The sequence below is a fragment of the Suricata suricatta genome, chromosome 9 (genome assembly GCF_006229205.1).
Source record: "Suricata suricatta isolate VVHF042 chromosome 9, meerkat_22Aug2017_6uvM2_HiC, whole genome shotgun sequence".
Taxonomy (NCBI): domain Eukaryota; kingdom Metazoa; phylum Chordata; class Mammalia; order Carnivora; family Herpestidae; genus Suricata; species Suricata suricatta.
This window is the reverse complement of record NC_043708.1, coordinates 81,027,500-81,046,777: the sequence shown is the minus strand read 5'-3', so window position 1 is coordinate 81,046,777 and position 19,278 is coordinate 81,027,500. Positions and strand designations below refer to the sequence as shown.

General features: G+C 47.1%; 2 protein-coding genes across 4 annotated transcripts in view; one reads left to right on the top strand and one right to left on the bottom strand.

Moving 5' to 3' along the window:
• Window positions 1–363: 363 nt before the first annotated feature.
• On the top strand, window positions 364–15,793 carry RMDN3 (regulator of microtubule dynamics 3). Of its 3 annotated transcripts, none has more exons than XM_029951791.1 (13): window positions 364–448; window positions 814–1,026; window positions 3,542–3,734; window positions 4,165–4,308; window positions 8,754–9,051; window positions 9,845–9,947; window positions 12,365–12,425; window positions 13,825–13,900; window positions 14,061–14,138; window positions 14,370–14,468; window positions 14,636–14,689; window positions 14,799–14,879; window positions 15,131–15,793. In XM_029951791.1, the coding sequence occupies exons 2-13, from the start codon at window positions 840–842 to the stop codon at window positions 15,182–15,184; spliced, it is 1,428 nt and encodes a 475-aa protein (XP_029807651.1). In that variant the 5' UTR covers window positions 364–448; window positions 814–839; the 3' UTR covers window positions 15,185–15,793. The 3 variants fall into 3 exon arrangements, with proteins under 3 accessions (XP_029807651.1, XP_029807653.1, XP_029807652.1); XM_029951793.1 differs by having other exon boundaries at window positions 370–448; window positions 935–1,026; XM_029951792.1 differs by lacking the exon at window positions 364–448 and having other exon boundaries at window positions 494–1,026.
• A 308-nt stretch (window positions 15,794–16,101) lies between these two features.
• The window catches only part of RAD51 (RAD51 recombinase), a 41,849-nt gene continuing 38,672 nt past the window's right edge, over window positions 16,102–19,278 (bottom strand). Inside the window, exons 7-10 of the mRNA XM_029951794.1 lie at window positions 18,595–18,708; window positions 17,821–17,950; window positions 17,495–17,616; window positions 16,102–17,084 (exon numbers count right to left, since the gene is read on the bottom strand). Coding sequence (XP_029807654.1) covers window positions 16,961–17,084; window positions 17,495–17,616; window positions 17,821–17,950; window positions 18,595–18,708 — 490 coding nt within the window. The 3' untranslated portion in view covers window positions 16,102–16,960. The remainder of the gene's footprint in view (window positions 17,085–17,494; window positions 17,617–17,820; window positions 17,951–18,594; window positions 18,709–19,278) is intronic.

The window sequence follows — 19,278 nt, the reverse complement described above, 5'->3', positions numbered from 1 at the left end:
AACAAATAAAGCCAAAATAAAATAAATTCTGAGTTATGACAGAGTATCAAGGAAAGGTGGGAAGGGGGTGGTGTTTTCCAGATAGATGACGGGTCAGGAAGGAGCAACAATAGACTCAAAGAGAGGCATTTGGGAATAGCAAGTAAACTGGTGTGACTGGAGGGAAATGGGACCTCATCTGGCCGGAACGTGGTACTGCAGGAGAATCTCATCCAGAAGTCTCCCTTCTCTCTCTCTCCGCTCACCTCCCTCCTTCGTTCCCCTTTCCCGCTCCCAGCTGGCACCGCCCCCTGGAAAAGGCAAAAGAGGAGGCTGAGCCTCACGCGGTCTTCCTCCCCGCCCCTTCCTAAAGGCGCGCAGGGCTGCTGGCGCCTCTTGATGACGTCAGGGCCATTGACAGCGTGAGGCCGCGGTCGTGGCTGCTGCAGCCGTGCTTTGGAGCGGTCATGTAAGCGTCTGAGTCCATCTGCTGCCAGCCAGGGTGCCTTCCGAGGGCGCGGGGGAGGCCCGGAGTTTGCAGCCGGGACGGCGGGGTTGTTGCCTGCAGTGTCGTGGGGCTGGGGGAGGGAGCGTTCGGATCATCCCACCTGACTCCTCTCAGGGCTGCGGGTGTGTTGGCCAGAAGGCTGCGTCCAGGTTGGGTGAGAGGCGCGGCCGTCCGGCACAGGAGTCTGGGGAAACGTTAGGGTCCAGACTGGGGTGAGGGTAGTCGGGAGCTCAGGTCTGGGCAAGGAGCTATCTCTAGGGGTTCGGCCTTCGGGGTGGGTGGCCCACGTTCACGAATCTCTCTGCCCCCCGCCCGCCTGCTTCCAGTGGCTCACGCGGGCTGCAGATGCAGCATGTCTAGACTGGGGGTCTTGGGCGGCGCCCAGGCCGGGTTGGGACTGTTGCTGGGCACCGCCGCGGGCCTTGGATTCCTGTGTGCCCTTTACAGCCAGCGGTGGAAACGGACCCAGCGCCACGGCCACAACCAGAGCCTACCGAACTCCCTGGAATACACACGGACCTCAGAGCCCGGACGCCAGGGTAGGTAGAAGCGGGTCCCCTGAGGCCACAGTCATGGCTGATGGATGGGCCTAGGGTCCGGGATGCCTTTAGCAGGACAGCGGAGGGGGGTGCCTGAGAGTTTGACTTTTTTTGTAAAGTTTACTGAAAAGGAAAGCAGACTTCCTCTTCTCTACTTTTTTCTATAATCCTAGGAAAGTATATTGTGAAATTGTTTAGCCTGCACTCCTAGTTCAGGCCACAACAGTGCTATGTATGTATAAAAGGGACTTGCTTAGTGGTGGGTGACGTGTTTAATAAATAGAGAAAAAGTCCAAAAGAAGGCAAGAGGGAAAACTAATCTTATGGGAATTAAGTCTTGAGGCTTATGTATTAGAATTTGAAGGGAACTTGGAGACTATGCAAGTTTTTTTTATCCTTCTTAGAGGAAAATTGAGATTCAAAAAGATTATGTAACTTTACCAAGGTTGTCACAGGGCAGTTAAGTGGCAGGATTGCGCCTGGTCACCTGGTCCGGTGGAAGTGGATGGAACTGGGAGTGGATTTACTGCAATTGAAGCTGAACGTGGCTGGCTTCTAGCCACAGCTGAAATGGGTAGTGCTTTCGTTTTGCAAACCTTTGACCTTAAGTCGTTTGAACAAAGCACCTAGGGCTGGTTCTAGCCACTCCTCATGTGTGTGTAATAGAGGAGCATTTAGATCATCTCACCCCATGTTAATTGGGAATGAGTGTTTTCTCGGATTGCCAAATGCCAGATGGAATGGAAAAGTTAGTTTTAGAAGAGTCTTCAAAGACTTACCAGCTTATTTATTTTAAAGTTTATTAATTTTGAGAGAGAGAAAGAGGGTTGAAGGGCAGAGAGAGAGGGATAGAGAGAATTACAAGCAGACTCCACACCATCAGTGCGGAGCCCAATGCGGGGCTGGAACTCAGGAACCATGATATTGTGACCTGAGCATAAATTGAGAGTCACAGATACTTAACCGACTGGGCCACCCAGGCGGCCCAAGAGTTATCAATTTAGATAGCAGCTGTTGGTCGGCATTTTATAAACTGCTGGTAACCGAGTATTGTGAGGTGCTAGTCTTTACTTTTTCCCCCCTGTGGTTTGTTTGTAACTTCTTAGCAGTTTTTCTTCTGCTGTTTGGAGAAAGTGGCGCGTTCCCAGAGATCTTTTTTTTTTTTTAATTTTATTTCAGTAATCTCTACATCTGAGGTGGGGCTCAAACTCAACCCTGAGATCTAGAGTCGCATGCTCTTCCTGTCGCGTCAGTGTCCATCCTCTTCTCCCCATCTTTCTTGCTCCACACTTTTTTAAACAAATTTTTTAACATATTTCTTTTGAGAGAGCGAGCACGCGCGTGCGCACGCACACCGGTGGGGGAGGGGCAGAGAGCGCGATCCGAAACCGGCTCCAGACTGTCAGCAGAGCCTGAGGCGGGGCGCAGACCTACCGACCGCGGGATCCTCACCTGAGCTGAAGTCGGTCGCTTAACCGACTCAGCTGCCCAGGTGCAGGCTCTTGAAAACGTTGTTACGTGTGTATTGTAATCCGGGCCTACACTGTCACTAGATTTCCTTTAACAAACACATTTATGCTTGCCTGGACTTTGGATCTTGCCTTCTTAGTTCGTTTCCTGTTTTTTGTTTTTTGTTTTAAATCTCTCTCTGCCTATTTTTTAAAATTTTTTTTAATGTTTTATTTATTTTTGATACAGAGAGAGACAGAGCATGAGAGGGGGAGGGGCAGAGAGAGAAGGGGGCATGGAACACGAAGCGGGCTCCAGGCTCTGAGCTAGCTGTCAGCCAAGAGCCTGACGCGGGGCTCGAACCCACGAACGTGAGATCTGACCTGAGCCAAAGTCGGAGGCTTAACCAACTGAGCCACCCAGGCGCCCCCGTTTCTTGTTTTTACCTTTTCCAGTCCAATTACCTTACTAGCATTTATTGTTGGAATTTACCTGAGCTCAGTCGAGGGCTTCGTAATGGTGTTTTCCCATGGGATGCGGTTGGGCTTTTCCCAGTATATGTTTTCTCTTAGTAACTGCCCGTTTCTCTTTGCTCTTCTCTGATATTAAATGAAGAAGAGCTCAGAGTTGTCTTTGCTCTTCTTTGTAAAGTGAAAGATCAGATTTTGAATGAGCTCAATTTCAGTTTGGCGGTGTGGAGAGTACTGACTGCCTGGTATTTGGGAACTATATAGGCACTTAAGGGGTTTTGTTTTCCTTTTGCAGGGCAGGTATCCTGCTTTCTGGGTACTAAATCTTAAGAGCATTTTACATTACCCGCCATGCTGTGGAAGGTTCTTGGAGCAGAGTGGGCTCTGGTTTAGAGATTGAGCTCTTGAGTGTTATTTTTTCTTTGAATAGTCACCTGAGACTTGTTACCAGGACCTACCTGTGAACATATACTGCCTGAGCCTCCAGGGTTTTTGTAAATTGAGCTCTAGTGAGAAGCAAGTGTTCTTGAATTCTAGGTCCAAGACCTTTCCTCACTCTATCCCATGAGCATCACTGTCTGCTGTCACTCCTTCAGTGAGGCCTTTGCGGGCGGTCCCCGGCGAGGCTGGAGATGCTGCGGTGCTGCCCAGCCTTCCACGAGAAGGGCAGGAGGAGGTGCTGGACCGCCTGGACTTTGTGCTCAGCAGCCTGGCGGCCGTGCGGCGGGAGGTGGAGGAGCTCAGGAGCAGCCTGCAGGGGCTTGCCGGGCAGATTGTTGGGGAGGTCCGGTGAGTGAGGCAGCCTCTGTCCCGCCTTGCCCACGTCCCTCAGCTTTTCACAGCCCCCATAGCTTTTTCAGCTGAGCTGTGTCCTGGCCTTTTCTGCCTGTCCCTAAGGAAGAAGCCAGTTTGACAGCTGCTCACATAATTGGCAGAGAAGCCATATGCTTGTTACTTTGTTCCTAAGTTCCTTGCTGCTTTTGGGCCTCCTGGTCTGTTGGAGCAGCTGAAATGCTGTGTTCTGACCTACTTGGTCTGCCCCTGGGGGCTGGGTCCAGGGAGCTGCCCTCCTTGTTCTCCTGAGGGTAGAGGCCCAGGATTTTCTCCATTCTTGGCCCTTTAATAAGCAGCAGTAGTTAAGAGCTTCCCTTATGAGGAAGGGAAAAACAGGCTGGCGGGGGGCCTAGTGGCACCCTCTCTAAAGGGGCCTGTTTTCCAGATCCCACATGGAAGAGAGCCAGAGAGTGGCCCGGCGGCGGAGATTCCCTTTTGCCCGAGAGAGGAGTGACTCTACTGGCTCCAGCTCCGTCTACTTCACGGCCACCTCGGGAGCCCTGTTCACAGATGCCGAGAGCGAAGGCGGGTGAGTTGTTTCTCCTGGAGGCAGTTGTGGCCTCAGGCAGGTTACGTTTTGTGAAACTATTGTTTACCTAGAAAATTCACTCTGAGCTGCTGTGGGTCATTTTTGGAACAAAGTAAGGGTATAAATGAATAAAAATACAGAGTAGGTTAAACAAGAAAAACCATCTACCTTATGTCCCCCAGGCAAGTGGAATGTTAACAATGCTTAATGCTTGCATCTGCTGTTTCCCCTGAATAGGTTTCTTACACAGTTACCATAATATATTTTTTATTTCCATTTTTCCTGTAACAGTTGGGCATTTTCCTGTGTTATCACAGGGCCTTATAATTTTTTTTAAGTTTATTTATTTTGAGAGCAGAGGCGGGGTAGAGAAAAAGGAAAAGAGAGGATATCAAGGAGGCTCCACACTGCCAATGTTGAGCCCAACGTGGGGCTTGAACTCATGAACCGAGAGATCATGACCTGTGCTGAAATAAAGAGCTGTATGCTTGACGGACTGAGCCACCCAGATGCCCCTATATATTTTTTTTTTAATTAAGTAGGCTCCATGCCCAATGTAGGGCTTGAACTCCTGACCCTGAGATCAAGAGTCGCACGCTTTACTGACTGAGTCAACCAGGCACCCCTGTTACCAAGGACTTTGTTGTTGTTGTTAATGAAAGTAGACCACTTTCTTACCCCAACACAAGGACTTTATAAGCATTGTGCTACGACTTTGTCACTCAGGGGCTGAGCCAGCTTTGCCAAGCCCTCCAAGCACTGGAAACGCCTGTGCTCCCACATGGGAGGCTTGTGCATGCTCCCTTGGCATCTTCACAGGTGGGAGCTGACTGGCCGAGCAGTTCTGAGCATAGGCCTTTCTGTGCTCTGGGGCAGCAGGCAGGAGTCTGGGGGGCAGCCTCCAAACTTGGTCAGTAAGGGCTTTTTGATTTTAAGCCATTAGTGCCATTTGAAGCTTTTGTCTCAAGGATGGAATCTGGATGAAAATCTTCGCTGTGATGCCTGATGCTGTCATTGGCAGCTTCTGCCCTTGTCTACTGCTGGCGCCAGTCATCAAGGGGCCTCTGTGAGATCTCGAGGCTGACCTTCCTTCCTCCTCAAGGAAAAGAGTGGCACAGAGAAGAGCCCAGCCTTGTTTTGGGACAGAAGGACGTGCACACAGCTATTCAGGGTGAAATTTGCAGCAGTGTTCTTTAGCTGTAACGCCTTATGATACTAACTACGGTTTATTTTTCCTCTGTGACTGCGTGCTAAGTACTTTAGAGGCATTTCCTCACCTAATCCTCACAAGATCCTATGAGGAAGGTGCTGTTCTTCCTCACATGGAGACTTGGGGCTTAGCGAGGTTTGATGCCTTGCCCAGGGTTACACAGCTCCTGAGTGCAGGCTCAGCTGGGCTCGTCTGTGGGGGTGGGGAGTCTGTGATCTAAGGCCTGGCTTGTTGGGCCATAGAAGGGCTTTTTCAGGAAGACCTGTTCCATGCAGCCCTTGGGAGTTCTTCCCCGGAGAGTAAAGAGCTGCCACAGCTCACTGCCCATAGCTGTCTGATCTGTTCAGTACCTTTTACTGAGAAAATTTCAGCCTCATTTTCTTGTTTGGGCCATTATATCCTCCTGTCTCTTCTCATTGGTTTTCTAAGAAAATTAAGAAAAATAGTACTTTCTTTTTCATATTACTGCCATTGGGCATCTGTGCTGGGTTTGATTATTGCTCAGGCACCTCTCACAACGAGCCTTAGTCTTCCATTTCTGACTACTGTTGCTGGGGTTATCTGATCCCATTATCAGTATTGTCAAGGGCTCATGGGCGTGGCCCTTTTCCATTTACCTAATGCTTCACCCTGAGAGATGTTTCCAGAAGGCTGTTAGAGGAGGGGGCAAAAATGATGTTTGACATTGAAAAGAAAGGAGGACTAAGTGGACCCTGAGATGGAAGGAGCATCTCTGTGCAGCCCATTTTTTGGAGGTCATTCGAGGTGGGGAAACTGACATTTCGAAGAGGGTAGAACAAAAGGAGAGGTCGCAGCTCTGCCCAAGATCAGGGTGCAGAACTCAAGACTCTTACTGTTGATTTTAAGCAGTTGTACAAACTTCTGGGAACAGTGAGAGCGAGGGTGTTTAACCAGGCACCTGTGGGTGCTCCACTGCTTGGAGTGCTCACGGGGGCTCTCAAGGCCATAAAGGGAAGGACAGGCCCGTTAGCCGCCTGTGCTGGGACAAGAGGAAGGGCAGCCTTCTTAGTTACAGCTCCAGCAGGCTCAGCCCGGGCCCGTGGCATGTAGAAGCCGATGGTGGCTCCTAGGGCCGGACTCCGGCTTTAGCTTGCTGCTATCTGGGGCGATGGCCGTGGTGGATAATTCTTTGTGCCACGGTCAGTGCCATGTGGGCCAAGGGGGCATTTGGGGAGGGGACCACAAACTCTGGAATGGCTTGAACATGTGGGACCAGGGAAGGAGTGCTTCTTTGAGGGATGGAAGGCTAAGAATATTTGATGCCCTACTCCCTTGAAAGCTGTATTCCCTTTATCTTCCAAGTAAAGTAGGAACTTTGAACTCCCAGGGTATCGACTGGCAGAATTGCCACGTGGGTCCGTGAGCTTGTTTCTGAGCGTTGTGTCAAACACAGCTTTAGCTCTCTCCTGGTCAAAACCTGGCTTCCCCTGAGACACCAGCTCCTCCAGCAAGCCTTCCCAGGCGTCCCAGCCAAGGATTGCCTGCAACCCCACTGCCACCCCTTCTCGGGCATTTATCACCTCATTTATATTGGTCTTATCTTCCTCACCAGTTAGAGTCTCCCATGCCTGGTTCTTTGAATCCTTTAGCCCCACCCCTCTAATGGGGCTTAGGAGTCGTGTCAGAAGAAGGGGTATGTGTGTAACTGAGTCCTTGATCACTGAAGGGTTGGTGTCTTCTCAAGGAGTGGAGTGGGGTAGCTCTGGCTTCCTTGCTCTGAGGGAGCCTTGGATGATCTGCTCTGTGTGGGAACAGTGTGTTCCACCCAAGGGCACAGCTTCAAAGAGCCTTTTCAAAGGTGTCTGCCAGTCCCCGGTAGATCTCAAAAGCCTCAGGGCATGTTAAACAAAAGGGACATATGTCTGTCTCTGTCTCTCCCTCCAAGGGCTGGATTGGTGCTCTGAGAGAGAAGAAAATGGTGTGGATGTAGAGACGCAGAGACGCAGCCCCTGCAGCTGGGGAAGCCCTGGCAGCTCACAGGGCTGCCGCCCGAGCTGGAGCAGTAGCGTCTGCCCGTCCGTCCGCTGCAGGCCGGCGGCCACCTAGTGAGGTGGAGCAGAGCTCCCTGAAGGGAGGCTGAGGTGCAATAAAAGGCCTCCTCTCTGTTCAGCCTCCCTGGAGCCTCCCCTGCCCTCACTCTGTGGGTGGCAGCAAAGTCCCTTCTGACCACTCCTTTTCCTCAGCCACATAAGCTCCCCGGAGAGACTATGCCGATGCCTCTCTAAAAGGGGTAAGAGTAGGGGGTCCCTCCCTGGGATACTCCTGATTAGAACTCCTAATTGGAGGGAGTTCAGCAGGCTATGGTGTCTCCCCTTCATTCTAGCAACAGGAGACCTGAGACTCTAGGTCTTTGCCCCCACATAATCCATTTACTCATCTTGCCTTTGGGCCTGGATGGGCTGAGTAGAGGCTCTAGTAGACTGACTGGATTTTCTCATGTGGGGCAGGTTATTGTCCAAGCTGTAAGGATTGGTTGGGAGTGGTCTTTCCCCACCCCTGGCAAGTTCCTATGGTTTCCAATGGCTACTCCTATTGTGGTTTAGATTTGGCTGCTGACTTAGGACAGAGGTGCACCTGGAGTTGATAAAGGAAGTGTAGATGTCTGAGCTGCCCATGGCCTCAGGCTGGCACCCACCCACATTGTTTCTGGCCGGTGCTGTTGGCTGATAAAGCAAAAATGATTGACAGACACTTAGACTGGTGAGTAATCTAGCTCAGGAGATCAGTTCCACCTACATTATGGTTCTTATCCTAAGTGTGTCTTTTTTTAACTTTTAAGAATATATGCTCACTAAAGCGGTCATATATATTAAAAAATACAAAAAAAGGTTACCTTTAATTCTTCTACCCTGAGATCTACTAGTATTTTGGTACATTGCTTTCTAGGCAGCTTCTTTTCTAGGCTTTTTCTGATCTGCCTGACCTGATGGCAGCTTAGCAAGGGTTCTCACATCAGCCCCGGGTTGCCACAGTGTCCCCCCCCTGCTGGTCACTCTTTCCCTCCAGGAGGCATCATTTTCCCAGACCATAGTTCCCTCTGGGAAAATTTCTCTCAAGGACCAATTTCTGCTCCTAAGTGACAGAAATGTTTTTTACTTGGTGCTTTGGACAGCAGTGCCATGAAGAGCCCTTCTTTGTGGGTGGGGGATAGACCCCAGGGCTCTGAGGCTAAATAACCTCCCTTGACCCTGTCACTTACATTTCTCTGCCACAGGTATACCACGGCCAACGCGGAGTCTGACTACGAGCGGGACTCTGACAGGGAAAGTGATCATGGGGAAGATGAAGTAAGCTGTGAGACTGTGAAGATGGGAAGAAAGGATTCTCTGGACCTGGAGGCGGAGGCGGAGGCGGAGGCGGCTTCAGGCCCGGTGGCCAGAGCCCTGGAGGCCGGAGGCTCCCCTGGCCTGGAGGATGTGCTGCCCCTCCTGCAGCAGGCCGATGAGCTACACCAGGGCAGCGAGCAGGGCAAGCGGGAGGGCTTCCGGCTGCTGCTCAACAACAAGCTGGCGGTGAGGCTCCAGCTCTGTCTGCCCTTAATGACCCGCAGCCCCCGGGAAGGAAGGCAGGCCCCTGTAGTTGCTAAGCCTGCAAGGTGACACACGAAGGTGAGGGTGAGATGGCTGGTTCTGCATGTATCCCCTGGGCTTGCACATCCTATTAAGTAGGCCCTGCCCTGCCCCCAGGGGCCTAGGTGTGCCGCCGGCCCCAGAGCTGCCTCCCGAGTCCTCTGCCTCCTGCAGAACCACTGCTAAAGAGCTCCGCCTCTTACAGAAGAGAGATGTGAAAAGAACCAGAATATATTTTCCTCTTTTATTTGTCCCTTGAGGCAGAGCCCAAACTGTCTGCCCTACTTGAAGCTTCTGTGACAAGTGTGTAGGTCACTCAAGCATAGTTCCTTTCTCTGGCTCACTGCTAGAATTTATGTTCACCCAGGTATAAATGCCCAACAGTTAGAATTTTTCCTTTTCTTGGGCATTTTCACTTTTTCATTCTGTCAGCAAGACTTCTCTCCCATTGTGCCTCATTCATCTTGGAATTGACCTTTACTCCCCACGGCATCCGGCCAGAATGCCCTTACTCTGAGGGTTGTGCAGTCTACTGGCTAGCGATAGTATGTCCTCAGCTAAGTGCAAGTGGGAAGTTGTGGGGGTGAAACCCTGTGCACAAGGCTGGCCTAATGTCAGTTTGTAATAATACACTAGTTGGGAAACTCAAACCTAGGGCGTGGGGAGAAGGCCAGAGCCCCGGTTCTCTGCAGCCGAAGGATGAGGGGTCTCATCCATCCCTCTGTTTGGTCCACAGTATGGAAGTCGGCAGGACTTTCTCTGGCGCCTGGCTCGGGCCTATAGTGACATGTGCGAGCTCACTGAGGAAGTGAGCGAGAAGAAGTCATATGCCCTAAATGGTAAGTGCTGACAGATTCCTGGTGGGAAGGTGACTGATTCTAGGGGCACAGCTGGCCCATCTGGGGCTCAGGGGAACTACCTAGGTAACATGTAGGCTGTCAGGGCAGTTGTGGCTCACTCACTCAGCACAAGCTCTGGTTCCTGGGGACTTCTGCTTCCTTCTCGAGACAGCACAGTCTCTCTGCACATGGTGATTAATACAGGTGCAGATGTGTTTAGGGATAACTGTAGCATACTAGCATAATTCTTTGTTCTCCCTTCCCAGCTGTAAGAGAGGGCAAAGACTACTTTATTAATTTGAATAGGGTTTTTTGTTTGTTTTGGAGCCCGTGGAGTAGGTGTTCTAGCTTGAGTCTTTGGGATCTACTTAGCAACTCTGTTGCCAAAGTGTGTATCCTGGAGGGTAGGGTGCATCTGAACTATGTCAAGTGCAGGGCTCTTCCCTATCACTGAGAATCCTGGGCCTTTGAAAAATGAGTGTCTTTGTGGGGAAGATGCGTCCTGCCTAGCTACACCCCCCCAGTCAGGCACCATCAATGGACTTCCAGGTCTTACTCAGTTAGCTATGGAAAGTCATCTGAACTATCCGTAATGGACATGTCCACTTCCTTACTTATAAACATCGAATCTCTGTTAACGTAGAATCTGACTTACCACAAGGTCATTGTGCTAAGCATTTGTAGAATTCTGTCAATAGAGAAAGACTAGGCCAGTTGAGTTGAATGTTTATTGATACCAATCTTCAGAAGTTTTAACAGAAGATGCTTAATTAGTTTGCTTTTTCTCAAAAGTTTCTGCTTTCCTTCCTAAGTTTCAGGAGAGAATTCTTACCAGCTTTTGGGCTGATATATGGACTCTAGGTATCAACAAGAACCTTTGCTTGCTTTTTGATCATTGATCATCTCATACTAGTACCAGTAGCCAGGATGAAACCTGAAGGTGGAGGCAGGGTGGTGGTTAGGGCAGCCATCGCCAGTGCTCTGGTCTGGTTTGCAGAGCTTAGCAGTTCTGTACAAGTCCACTCCTGCAGGAAGACAGATGGAGCATCTTTGGAGGCCCTGCTTCTAAATCTTGCTTTTTTAGGACCACCCTTGACGGGTCTAAAGTTCTTCATTTTGTTCTATCTCTAAAAGTTGGACCACCAGGAGACAGCCATTCTGTGGGATCTTAGGTGACATCTTTTTCACCTTATGTCTAGGTTGACAAGAAGGAACTATCCGCTCTTATTTTTCTGTAAAGACAGTGCTTTGAAGTGGAAAGGGAAAAATCCACTAATAGACCATGTCCTCCACTGATGGGGCCACATTTGGTCATTGTTTAAAAAAAGGGAGGTTAGGGGGTGCCTGGGTGGCTCAGTTAGGTGTCCAACTCTTGATTTCTGCTCAGATCATGATCTCAGGGTTTGTGTGATCAAATTGTGTGTCGGGTTCTGCACTGGAGGTGTGGAGGCTGCTTGGGATTCTTTCTCCCTCTCTGCCCTTCCCCTGCTTATGCAAGCGCCCTCACTCACTACTATATCAGCAATGCCAGCTCAAGCTCTCTCAAAGAATGGCCTTAAAAAGGAGTGGAGGGAAGGTTATTGGGGAGAGGGTTATTTCTCACATCGGCCATTGTAAACAGGTGTTTGTTGCATATGCAACATTATACCATAATTTCAGAATGAAGAAACATTTCACAACAGCCAGTCCATCACCTCAACCCATTACTTTTGTTCCATTTTCTTGTTCCCTTTGAAGCCCTCTCCACTTTAATCAAAGAAGCCCCATTTTGCAGTATGTTCTTTTCTCCAGTGTTAAAGGCATGATGTTCTTCAGCTAGAGGGCTCCAAGCTCCTTAACTTAGGAGACCCTTGTCAAGAGTCTTCATGCGTTTAGGCCTTGATTTTTCAGTCTTAGTGCCTAGAAAACTAAGCGAATGTCCTCTCTGGTCAGATGTTGGTCCATTTGGCTCTGGTGAGGATTTCCAACCCAGAGCTGTGTGTTTAATGTTCTTGGAATACAGATCCACTAGAGGATTCAATCAAAGCTGTAGGCCCTTTCTTCAATAAAATGCCCATGTAGCAAAAATTTTCACTTCAGAGGAATACATGGACACCGTAAAGCCTGTCCACTACCCTCTAGGATAAGGTCTGCTGGGGACAGCTGGATTGCCATTGGGTTGTTTTATATTTAAAATGCTTTTGGGCACATCAGGTGGATGCCATAAAAAGAAGATAGCTGGGTAGCTGAGGACAGGGACAGCGAGGTGAAGCAGATATTATCCCTGAAAAGCTATTTGTAGCTTTTTCTTCTGTTCAGATTCAAAAATTATTTCAAACAAGTCCAGTTGGGTTAGGGATGAGTAAGAGCTAGAACATTCTTGCCAGAGCCCCTGCTATGGGAGCCCTTGTCAACTCTTGATCACTTTTGTCCTACAGGAAAAGAAGAAGCGGAGGCTGCCCTGGAGAAGGGGGATGAGAGTGCTGAATGTCACCAGTGGTAATAAGCTACAGGGTGGTGGGAAGAGTCAGCATGAGTTAGAGTGGGAGAGTGCCATTTCTCTGGCGTGACCACAAAGGCTTTTGCCAGAGGAGATAGGAGAGGGCGGTTTGGCCTTTGGGCCTACCCCAAACCAGGGACCCAGGGGGTTTCCTTTGGAAGGTGCCTTGGGAGTGAGGCAAAGGGGAATAGGAGATGTGTTGTTGTGGCTCAGAGAAACACATAGCTTTTTCAGAGTTGTCCTAGCTGTAACATTTGTGGGTCCTTGGCTCTTCAGGGAAGCTAGCACAGTTGTAGTTCCTCTGTCCTGCACAAGCTCTTCCTTGCCCCAGCTGCAGTCCCTGGCTGGTGGTGAACTTTGGCTTCTTTGCTTGGCTTGCATGAGTTAGTTTATTAGCTTACAGAAACAGCCCTGTTTATGGTCTGTGTGAGGCAAGGTTCTGCCAACTTCCATGGGTCAAATCCCACTTGTGTCCTAGGGCCTGGTCTAGCACCAGAGTTTTTAGTGAAAATTCCCTTCCCACCTCCCCCTTGCTTTCTATATTTCTGCCCTCAGATTTGTCTCTGCAAGAGCTCCTCTCAGGGAGCAGGGAATTGGTGCCACTTCCCTGTGTTCTTCCTTGGGGCCCCTGGACTCCCAAGGATAGAAAATAGTCTTACACTTTATTCTTGGGCAACAGCTGTTTGAAGGAAATATGGAAATGAGCCTCTGGAAGTATCTGATACAGATGCACCCAGACATTTAACTGAATAAATGAAAAGACAACTTGGGTCTCTAGACACTCCTTTAACGTCAGTTGTGTTTCTAGGAACAATGCTGGGGAGATACGGTAGTTTGATCTTTGTTTTTGAAGATGGGAAGCTGGCTGGCTTTGTTCCCTCTGTGGGTGGGAGGATGTTTTGGAAAGGACATAAATCTGAAGCCTGCTTCCATCAGCTTTTGATGGTTCCCAAATTAACGTTAGAATTTCCTGGAGTATCCCATCCCAATATGCCCCCAAGGACATACCTATGTACTTGTAAAGCTAATGAGACCTTTCATGCCTTCTCAGGAGATAAGAAACAACTATTTAGGTCCCTTAAATTCTGATGCTGATTATTAGATCTGCTTTTTAAGTTTTTAATGCCCCCACAGCTACACTCATTATATGGGGAAATTGGTGGAAATTTGGACTGAGACATGGGCTAAATACTAAGTATGAGAAGTTTACTGTAGTGGACCCTACTTTTTTGTATGTAGCATACTTTGGAGAATTCACTAAGAATATGAATTGGAACCACAGATCTATGAAGAGATTTATACATACATAGAAATTTATTTTTAGCTCTACTTGAGGGGGGTTAGAGGGCACTTGATGAGAAACCTATTCCTTGAGCTTGCTGCCGCTTTCCCCCTTAGGTATGCAGTGCTTTGTGGTCAGCTGGCTGAGCATGAGAGCATCCAGAGGCGCATCCAGAGTGGCTTTAGCTTCAAGGTGAGGAAAGGCTTCTTTTTCTTCCCTTGTACTGCTTTACTGCAGATTCCCTGCTCTGTCCTAGCTCCTTGCAGAGGGTGCGCCTGCCTGCAGTGTCTACGACTTGCTCTCCTTCCCTTAGCAACTCTGATGGTAGTTTGTACTTACATTTCCCCCTCAGGAGCATGTGGACAAAGCCATTGCTCTCCAGCCAGAAAACCCTATGGCTCACTTTCTTCTTGGCAGGTGGTGCTACCAGGTAAGCTAAATTCTGGGCCTGATATCAAGGCCCTAATTGCCTGTGACACTGATATCCTTGCAGTGAAAACCTGCAAGCAGGGGCCGTAGCCTGGTCTGGGCTCAAGTGCCATTTCCTCTGCACGGCTGTGTTATGGGTGATTGGACCCAGCCCCATCTGACAATGTTTTAAGTACAGAGTATTCGATGTTCTTAAAAACTTTTTATTCACACCTTGCTCTTTTGGTGGCAGGTTTCTCACCTGAGCTGGCTTGAGAAAAAAACTGCTACAGCCTTGTTCGAAAGCCCTCTCAGTGCCACTGTGCAGGATGCCCTCCAGAGCTTCTTAAAGGTACTGGGAAGGAAGGGACAGGTTTCTGGTAGAACCATGTGGATAGCTTAGGAAACTAGAGCTTTCCAGTCTCCTATCTGAAGACTGGTCCAGGGAAGTGTATTTAATAAACCTTAGCCTGACATGAACATGGTAATCCTTTTACTGAAAACACCTTCCTCTTCTAGGCTGAAGAACTACAGCCAGGATTTTCCAAAGCAGGGAGGGTATATATTTCCAAGGTAAACTCACCTGACTTTAACAGAGATGAAAATATGCATGTTGATATTTGTAGGAAGTCCTGTCTCCTGGTGGTGTTTCTCCCAGGTTTTCACTGTTGTCTCTTTTCAGTGCTACAGGGAACTAGGAAAAAATTCTGAAGCTAGACAGTGGATGAAGTTAGCCCTGGAGCTGCCAGATGTCACTAATGAGGTAATACTTTGAATAGCTATTCAATCCTGTGATCTTTTTTCAGGAAAGAATCTTCTCTAGAAAATTACATGTAGCTTTTATATATATATCTCACCTGGAGGGGAGTGGGGAGGCAGATCTCAGAGATTGCCCTGCAAAAGTAGGTAAAAGACTAACTCAGGGGCCCTTCTCAGGTATCAATGGTTTGGGAAATGATGGCTTAGATTTTTGAGTTCTGGTCAAGTTTTGGTTTTTCTCTCTTGTCTCCTTAGGATTCAGCTTTCCAAAAGGACTTGGAAGAATTGGAAGTAATTTTAAGAGAATAATCACATTTCAATAGCCTTCATGACTTGAGGAAAACTGCCCTGCTTATTAGATCAGGAATCTAAGATTAAGTGAGGGTCTGGACTCCCGAGCCTGACTGGTATCTATAACCATTCCCCAATTTCTTTCTTGTTGCCCACTGGGTTAATTTATTCTAAGCCCTTACCTAATCTGAAATTGGGGAAGGATTTGAGGCCCGGGGATTTCTGTAGTTCACTTAAGTGAATTCTTGAAAAACCAAGACTAGCACTGAAGGCTGCCTTCAGCCTGTGGGGGATGAACTTCAAAGAGCTATAGGAACAAAACAGCACTGGTACTCCCTAATCTTTTCTACTGATTAATATTCTACACCAAAGTGTATAGTCATAAGACCATCAGGGTAAAAGGAAAGGTCAGGGCAGCCCAAGGATATTGCCCCCTTCTCCCCATCATGTGAATTCTAACCGTATTCCTGGGCTGAGGGGCTGGACTGCTTGACTTTCAGAATCCTGGCAGCTTTTGGAAGGGCACCAGTGCAGAAGACTTATGAGACTGTGAAATGATGATCTGAGGGGTTGCCTGGAATATATTTTGGTACAAACCTGAAATAAACCAAATTTGATTAGAAGTGAGTATATTTCCCATCAGCTCCTTTCTTGCTTGACATGTGTATAACTATTTCCTACTATAGAAGCAATTGCAGACAAATATAGTTGGAGGTCTTTTCAGTAGAAATTTTAGTTAAAAGAGGCCTGCCAAGGTCTGTTCCAACTAGTTGACTCTTAGGGCCAATAGCACAAAGCCTCATCTCACCTCATCAATCCCACCTACAAAGATAAAAGCATTTCAATCCTGTGTCTCAATTACTTCCATTCGAGAATCTGGCTTACTGTACCATCCTAGGTTTGTTGTGTAGTATAGAAATGAAAGAGAAGACCTGAAAGATATCCCATTCTTTAATATAGATAGATATTCATCCAAGTATCAGGACTCTGGAACGTTACACTTATTACAAAGGCCACAGGAAAGTCATTGGACATTCATCTTATAATGTCTATTACATTGTCTATTACATTGAAGGCTAGTAAGTGCAATTATCTGAATATATGACTTCCTTTTAAGAAACTGATCACTTAGGGCCAATAAGTTATTCAGCTTACACCAGAATAGCTTCTGTAAATACCACAAATAACTACTTTATTAGTAGCCCCATACTAAATCTAAAGAGTTTCTGAAATGCTTAAGATTCCAGAATTACCTTGAGTTACTCTTAGCAGTTAAAAAAAACCAAGCACATATATATTGAAGGACTGGTGGCCCAATAGGTCTGCTCAGTAGCCCTTAAATTGAAAAGGTGTCAGAAGTAGATTTTTAAGTTTGCCTAAATTATCTGAGTTTTACTGACATGAACAAAAAGCCCTGCGAGGAGACCCACTTCCTTTGTCTATCTGAATAATGTTGAAATGCCTGGGGAGCAAAGAGTCCATTCAGTCTCCTCAGCTTTTGTCTGCAAGAGAACCAAAGGTTGTCCAGAAGACAGCTGAGTTAATCAAAGGTATTCCTTACTTCCCCCAAAATAATTCACATAAACTCCAGACAGAACAAACATTTCAGATCAGTTTGTGATTACCGACCTGTCTCCTGTTTACACCATCAGAAAAGCTGATATAATAGCTGTTTTTCCAGAAGCCTTTTTCTGGCAGTCACAAGAGGAAAAGGCCTATGAAGAACTCCCAGGGAGCAGTCCACTCCATTACACTGTAGCACTTAAGCTTTATCACAGGAAAATCCCCAATGATTCAGTCTTTGGCATCTCCCACTCCATCTGCATTGATGGCAAACATAGCTTCAGCTTCAGGAAGACAGGGAGAGTCGTAGATTTTGCAGATTCTGGTTTCCCCTCTTCCTTTCCTCAGATACAGTCTGACCCAAAGAAACAAACCAAAGTTATTATAATTTAAAAATCTTTTTCTATTTATGGTAGATAAGAATTTTTTTTCCCCAGGCATAAATACTTCCTAGGAATTTCCGGATCTTTCTGTATTCCTTAGGGACATTTCCAACCTGGAGGAATCAACTCCTATCCTGCCCCCCACCTTAGTGGATTTTCCATTTTGAAAATGCCTTTCACATTCATTCTTCCACATTTGGGGGCTTTTAATAGCTTTGCAAACTAAAAGCAAACATCTGTACTAACCAGGGCATGACAATTAGGTTTAGCAAGGACTCCTGTGCCTAATTACACAACAAAAGCTTTAACCGGGTTTAATGGAAATGTTATATCTTCATGTCTACTTCAGTTAATATGACATCCCAAGACAAAATCACTTTACCTGGTTGTTGAGGCATGAGCAATGATATTTCCTCCAATCGGTTTTTTAGGATCTGCAGCAAACATGGCTGCTCCATCCACTTGGGCTACCACCTGGTTGGTGATCACCACTGCTACACCAAACTGATGGGGAAAGGATAAATGTCATTTTTTTGTTGCCGGATATTCAAAGAATACTGCTGCCACCTCTTTCCCCAAAAAGGAATGAATGATTAATACATATATCTCTTCCTATCTGTTATCTTCATGACACCAGGCACTGATGTTCTGACCTCCCAACAAGGGCCCTGAAAATTAGGCACTGTTTGTCCCTATCTCACAACTTACCTCATCAGCAAGCCGCAGAAGCATCCGCAGAAACCTGGCCAAGTGCATCTGCCTGGCTGAAAGCTCTCCTCGACCCGAATAGTCGGTTCTGTAGAGGGCAGTGGCACTGTCTACAATTAGCAGTGCATACCTATAGGGAACAAGGACTCTATGAAGCCTGTTGCTAGCCTGTGTCAGATTTTATTCCCTTCCTTACTACCCTAAACTTCCATAGTTACACTCCTACATAAATGTTTTATTAAAATATTTGTACAGTATTCATGTCTGAAGGGCTATATAACTATTAAAATTTTCATTAAGTTCAAGTGGACTATGACTTAGTTTTTAAGTTTATTTTGAGAAAGAGAGCACAAGTGAGGGAGGGTTAGAAATAGAGACAGAATCCCAAGCAGGCTCTGCAACATCGGTGCAGAGCCTGATGCAGGGCTTCAACTCACAAACTGTGAAAACATGACTTGAGTCGAGATCAAGAGTCAGATGGCTAACTGGCTGCAGCACCTAGGTGCCCCAATTTTTTTTCTTAAGTAATCTCTACACTCCATATGGGGTGTAGAGATCCTGAAAGAGTTACATACTCCTCTGAACCAGCCAGGTGCCCAATGGCTTCTTTTTTTCAAGAGGGACTTGATCTGAACCCACAATGCAAGAATGTGGAATAAAACTTGTATTTCCCACTTTCTAATTCAAGTTACTACTAATTTTGTCAACTACCCTACATAAAATTCAGGGTAAGGGCTCTGGGAACATATTCCATGTCTTCTACTGAGCACATACCTAGATTCTACCATCATGGCTGATGCTTGATAAAGAAGCTGGGTCTGGTGGTCTGTGTTGAAACCTCGAGCATATGCTACATTATCCAGTACATCACTGCCAGAGAGACCATATCTAGAAGAGAGAACATTTTAGACTGCACACAAAACCCAGGCAGACTGGAAATTAATTTCTAACAAATTATCTGGATGGTTAAGCAAGATTCTTTATGGCTAAAGAATATTAATTCCCTTTCTATTAGAAGTAGAAGGAGTAGATCTACCAGGCAGGACTTCAGGATAAATCACACTTAGTTTTTGAAGACTTCTGAGTCAAAACAAGAAATTTCCAAATATAATGTTCCAAATGTTCTCCTAGAAAAACCAAAGCAATGTAACAAGAATTGGAACTGAAAAAATAATCACTCAAACAATTAAATTCATATAGCCTATTGTCATATAGGAATAAAACTTTCTAAAGACTCAAGTTCAAGAGAAACAAGTGTATTTCCTTTTTTAAATAAGGGTTTTCACTTTCTGAGAGCAAGCAAGCAGGGGAGGCACAGAGAAAGGGGGAGAGAGTCCCAAGCACGCTCCATACTGTCTACATGGAACCGAACTTGGGGCTCTATCTCACAAACTGAGAGCATGACCTGAGCCGAAATTGAGTCATTTCTTCTCTTTTCTTGTCAGTAACCAGTTACAG

What these genes read in the sequence shown, in the direction of transcription:
- RMDN3 (XM_029951791.1), top strand. Translation starts at nt 840, where the DNA reads ATGTCTAGACTGGGGGTCTTGGGCGGCGCCCAGGCCGGGTTGGGACTG. An exon ending in CTCAGAGCCCGGACGCCAGG is followed by an intron (nt 1,027 to 3,541) that starts GTAGGTAGAAGC and finishes TCACTCCTTCAG; the next exon opens with TGAGGCCTTTGCGGGCGGTC. An exon ending in TGCTCAACAACAAGCTGGCG is followed by an intron (nt 9,052 to 9,844) that starts GTGAGGCTCCAG and finishes TTTGGTCCACAG; the next exon opens with TATGGAAGTCGGCAGGACTT.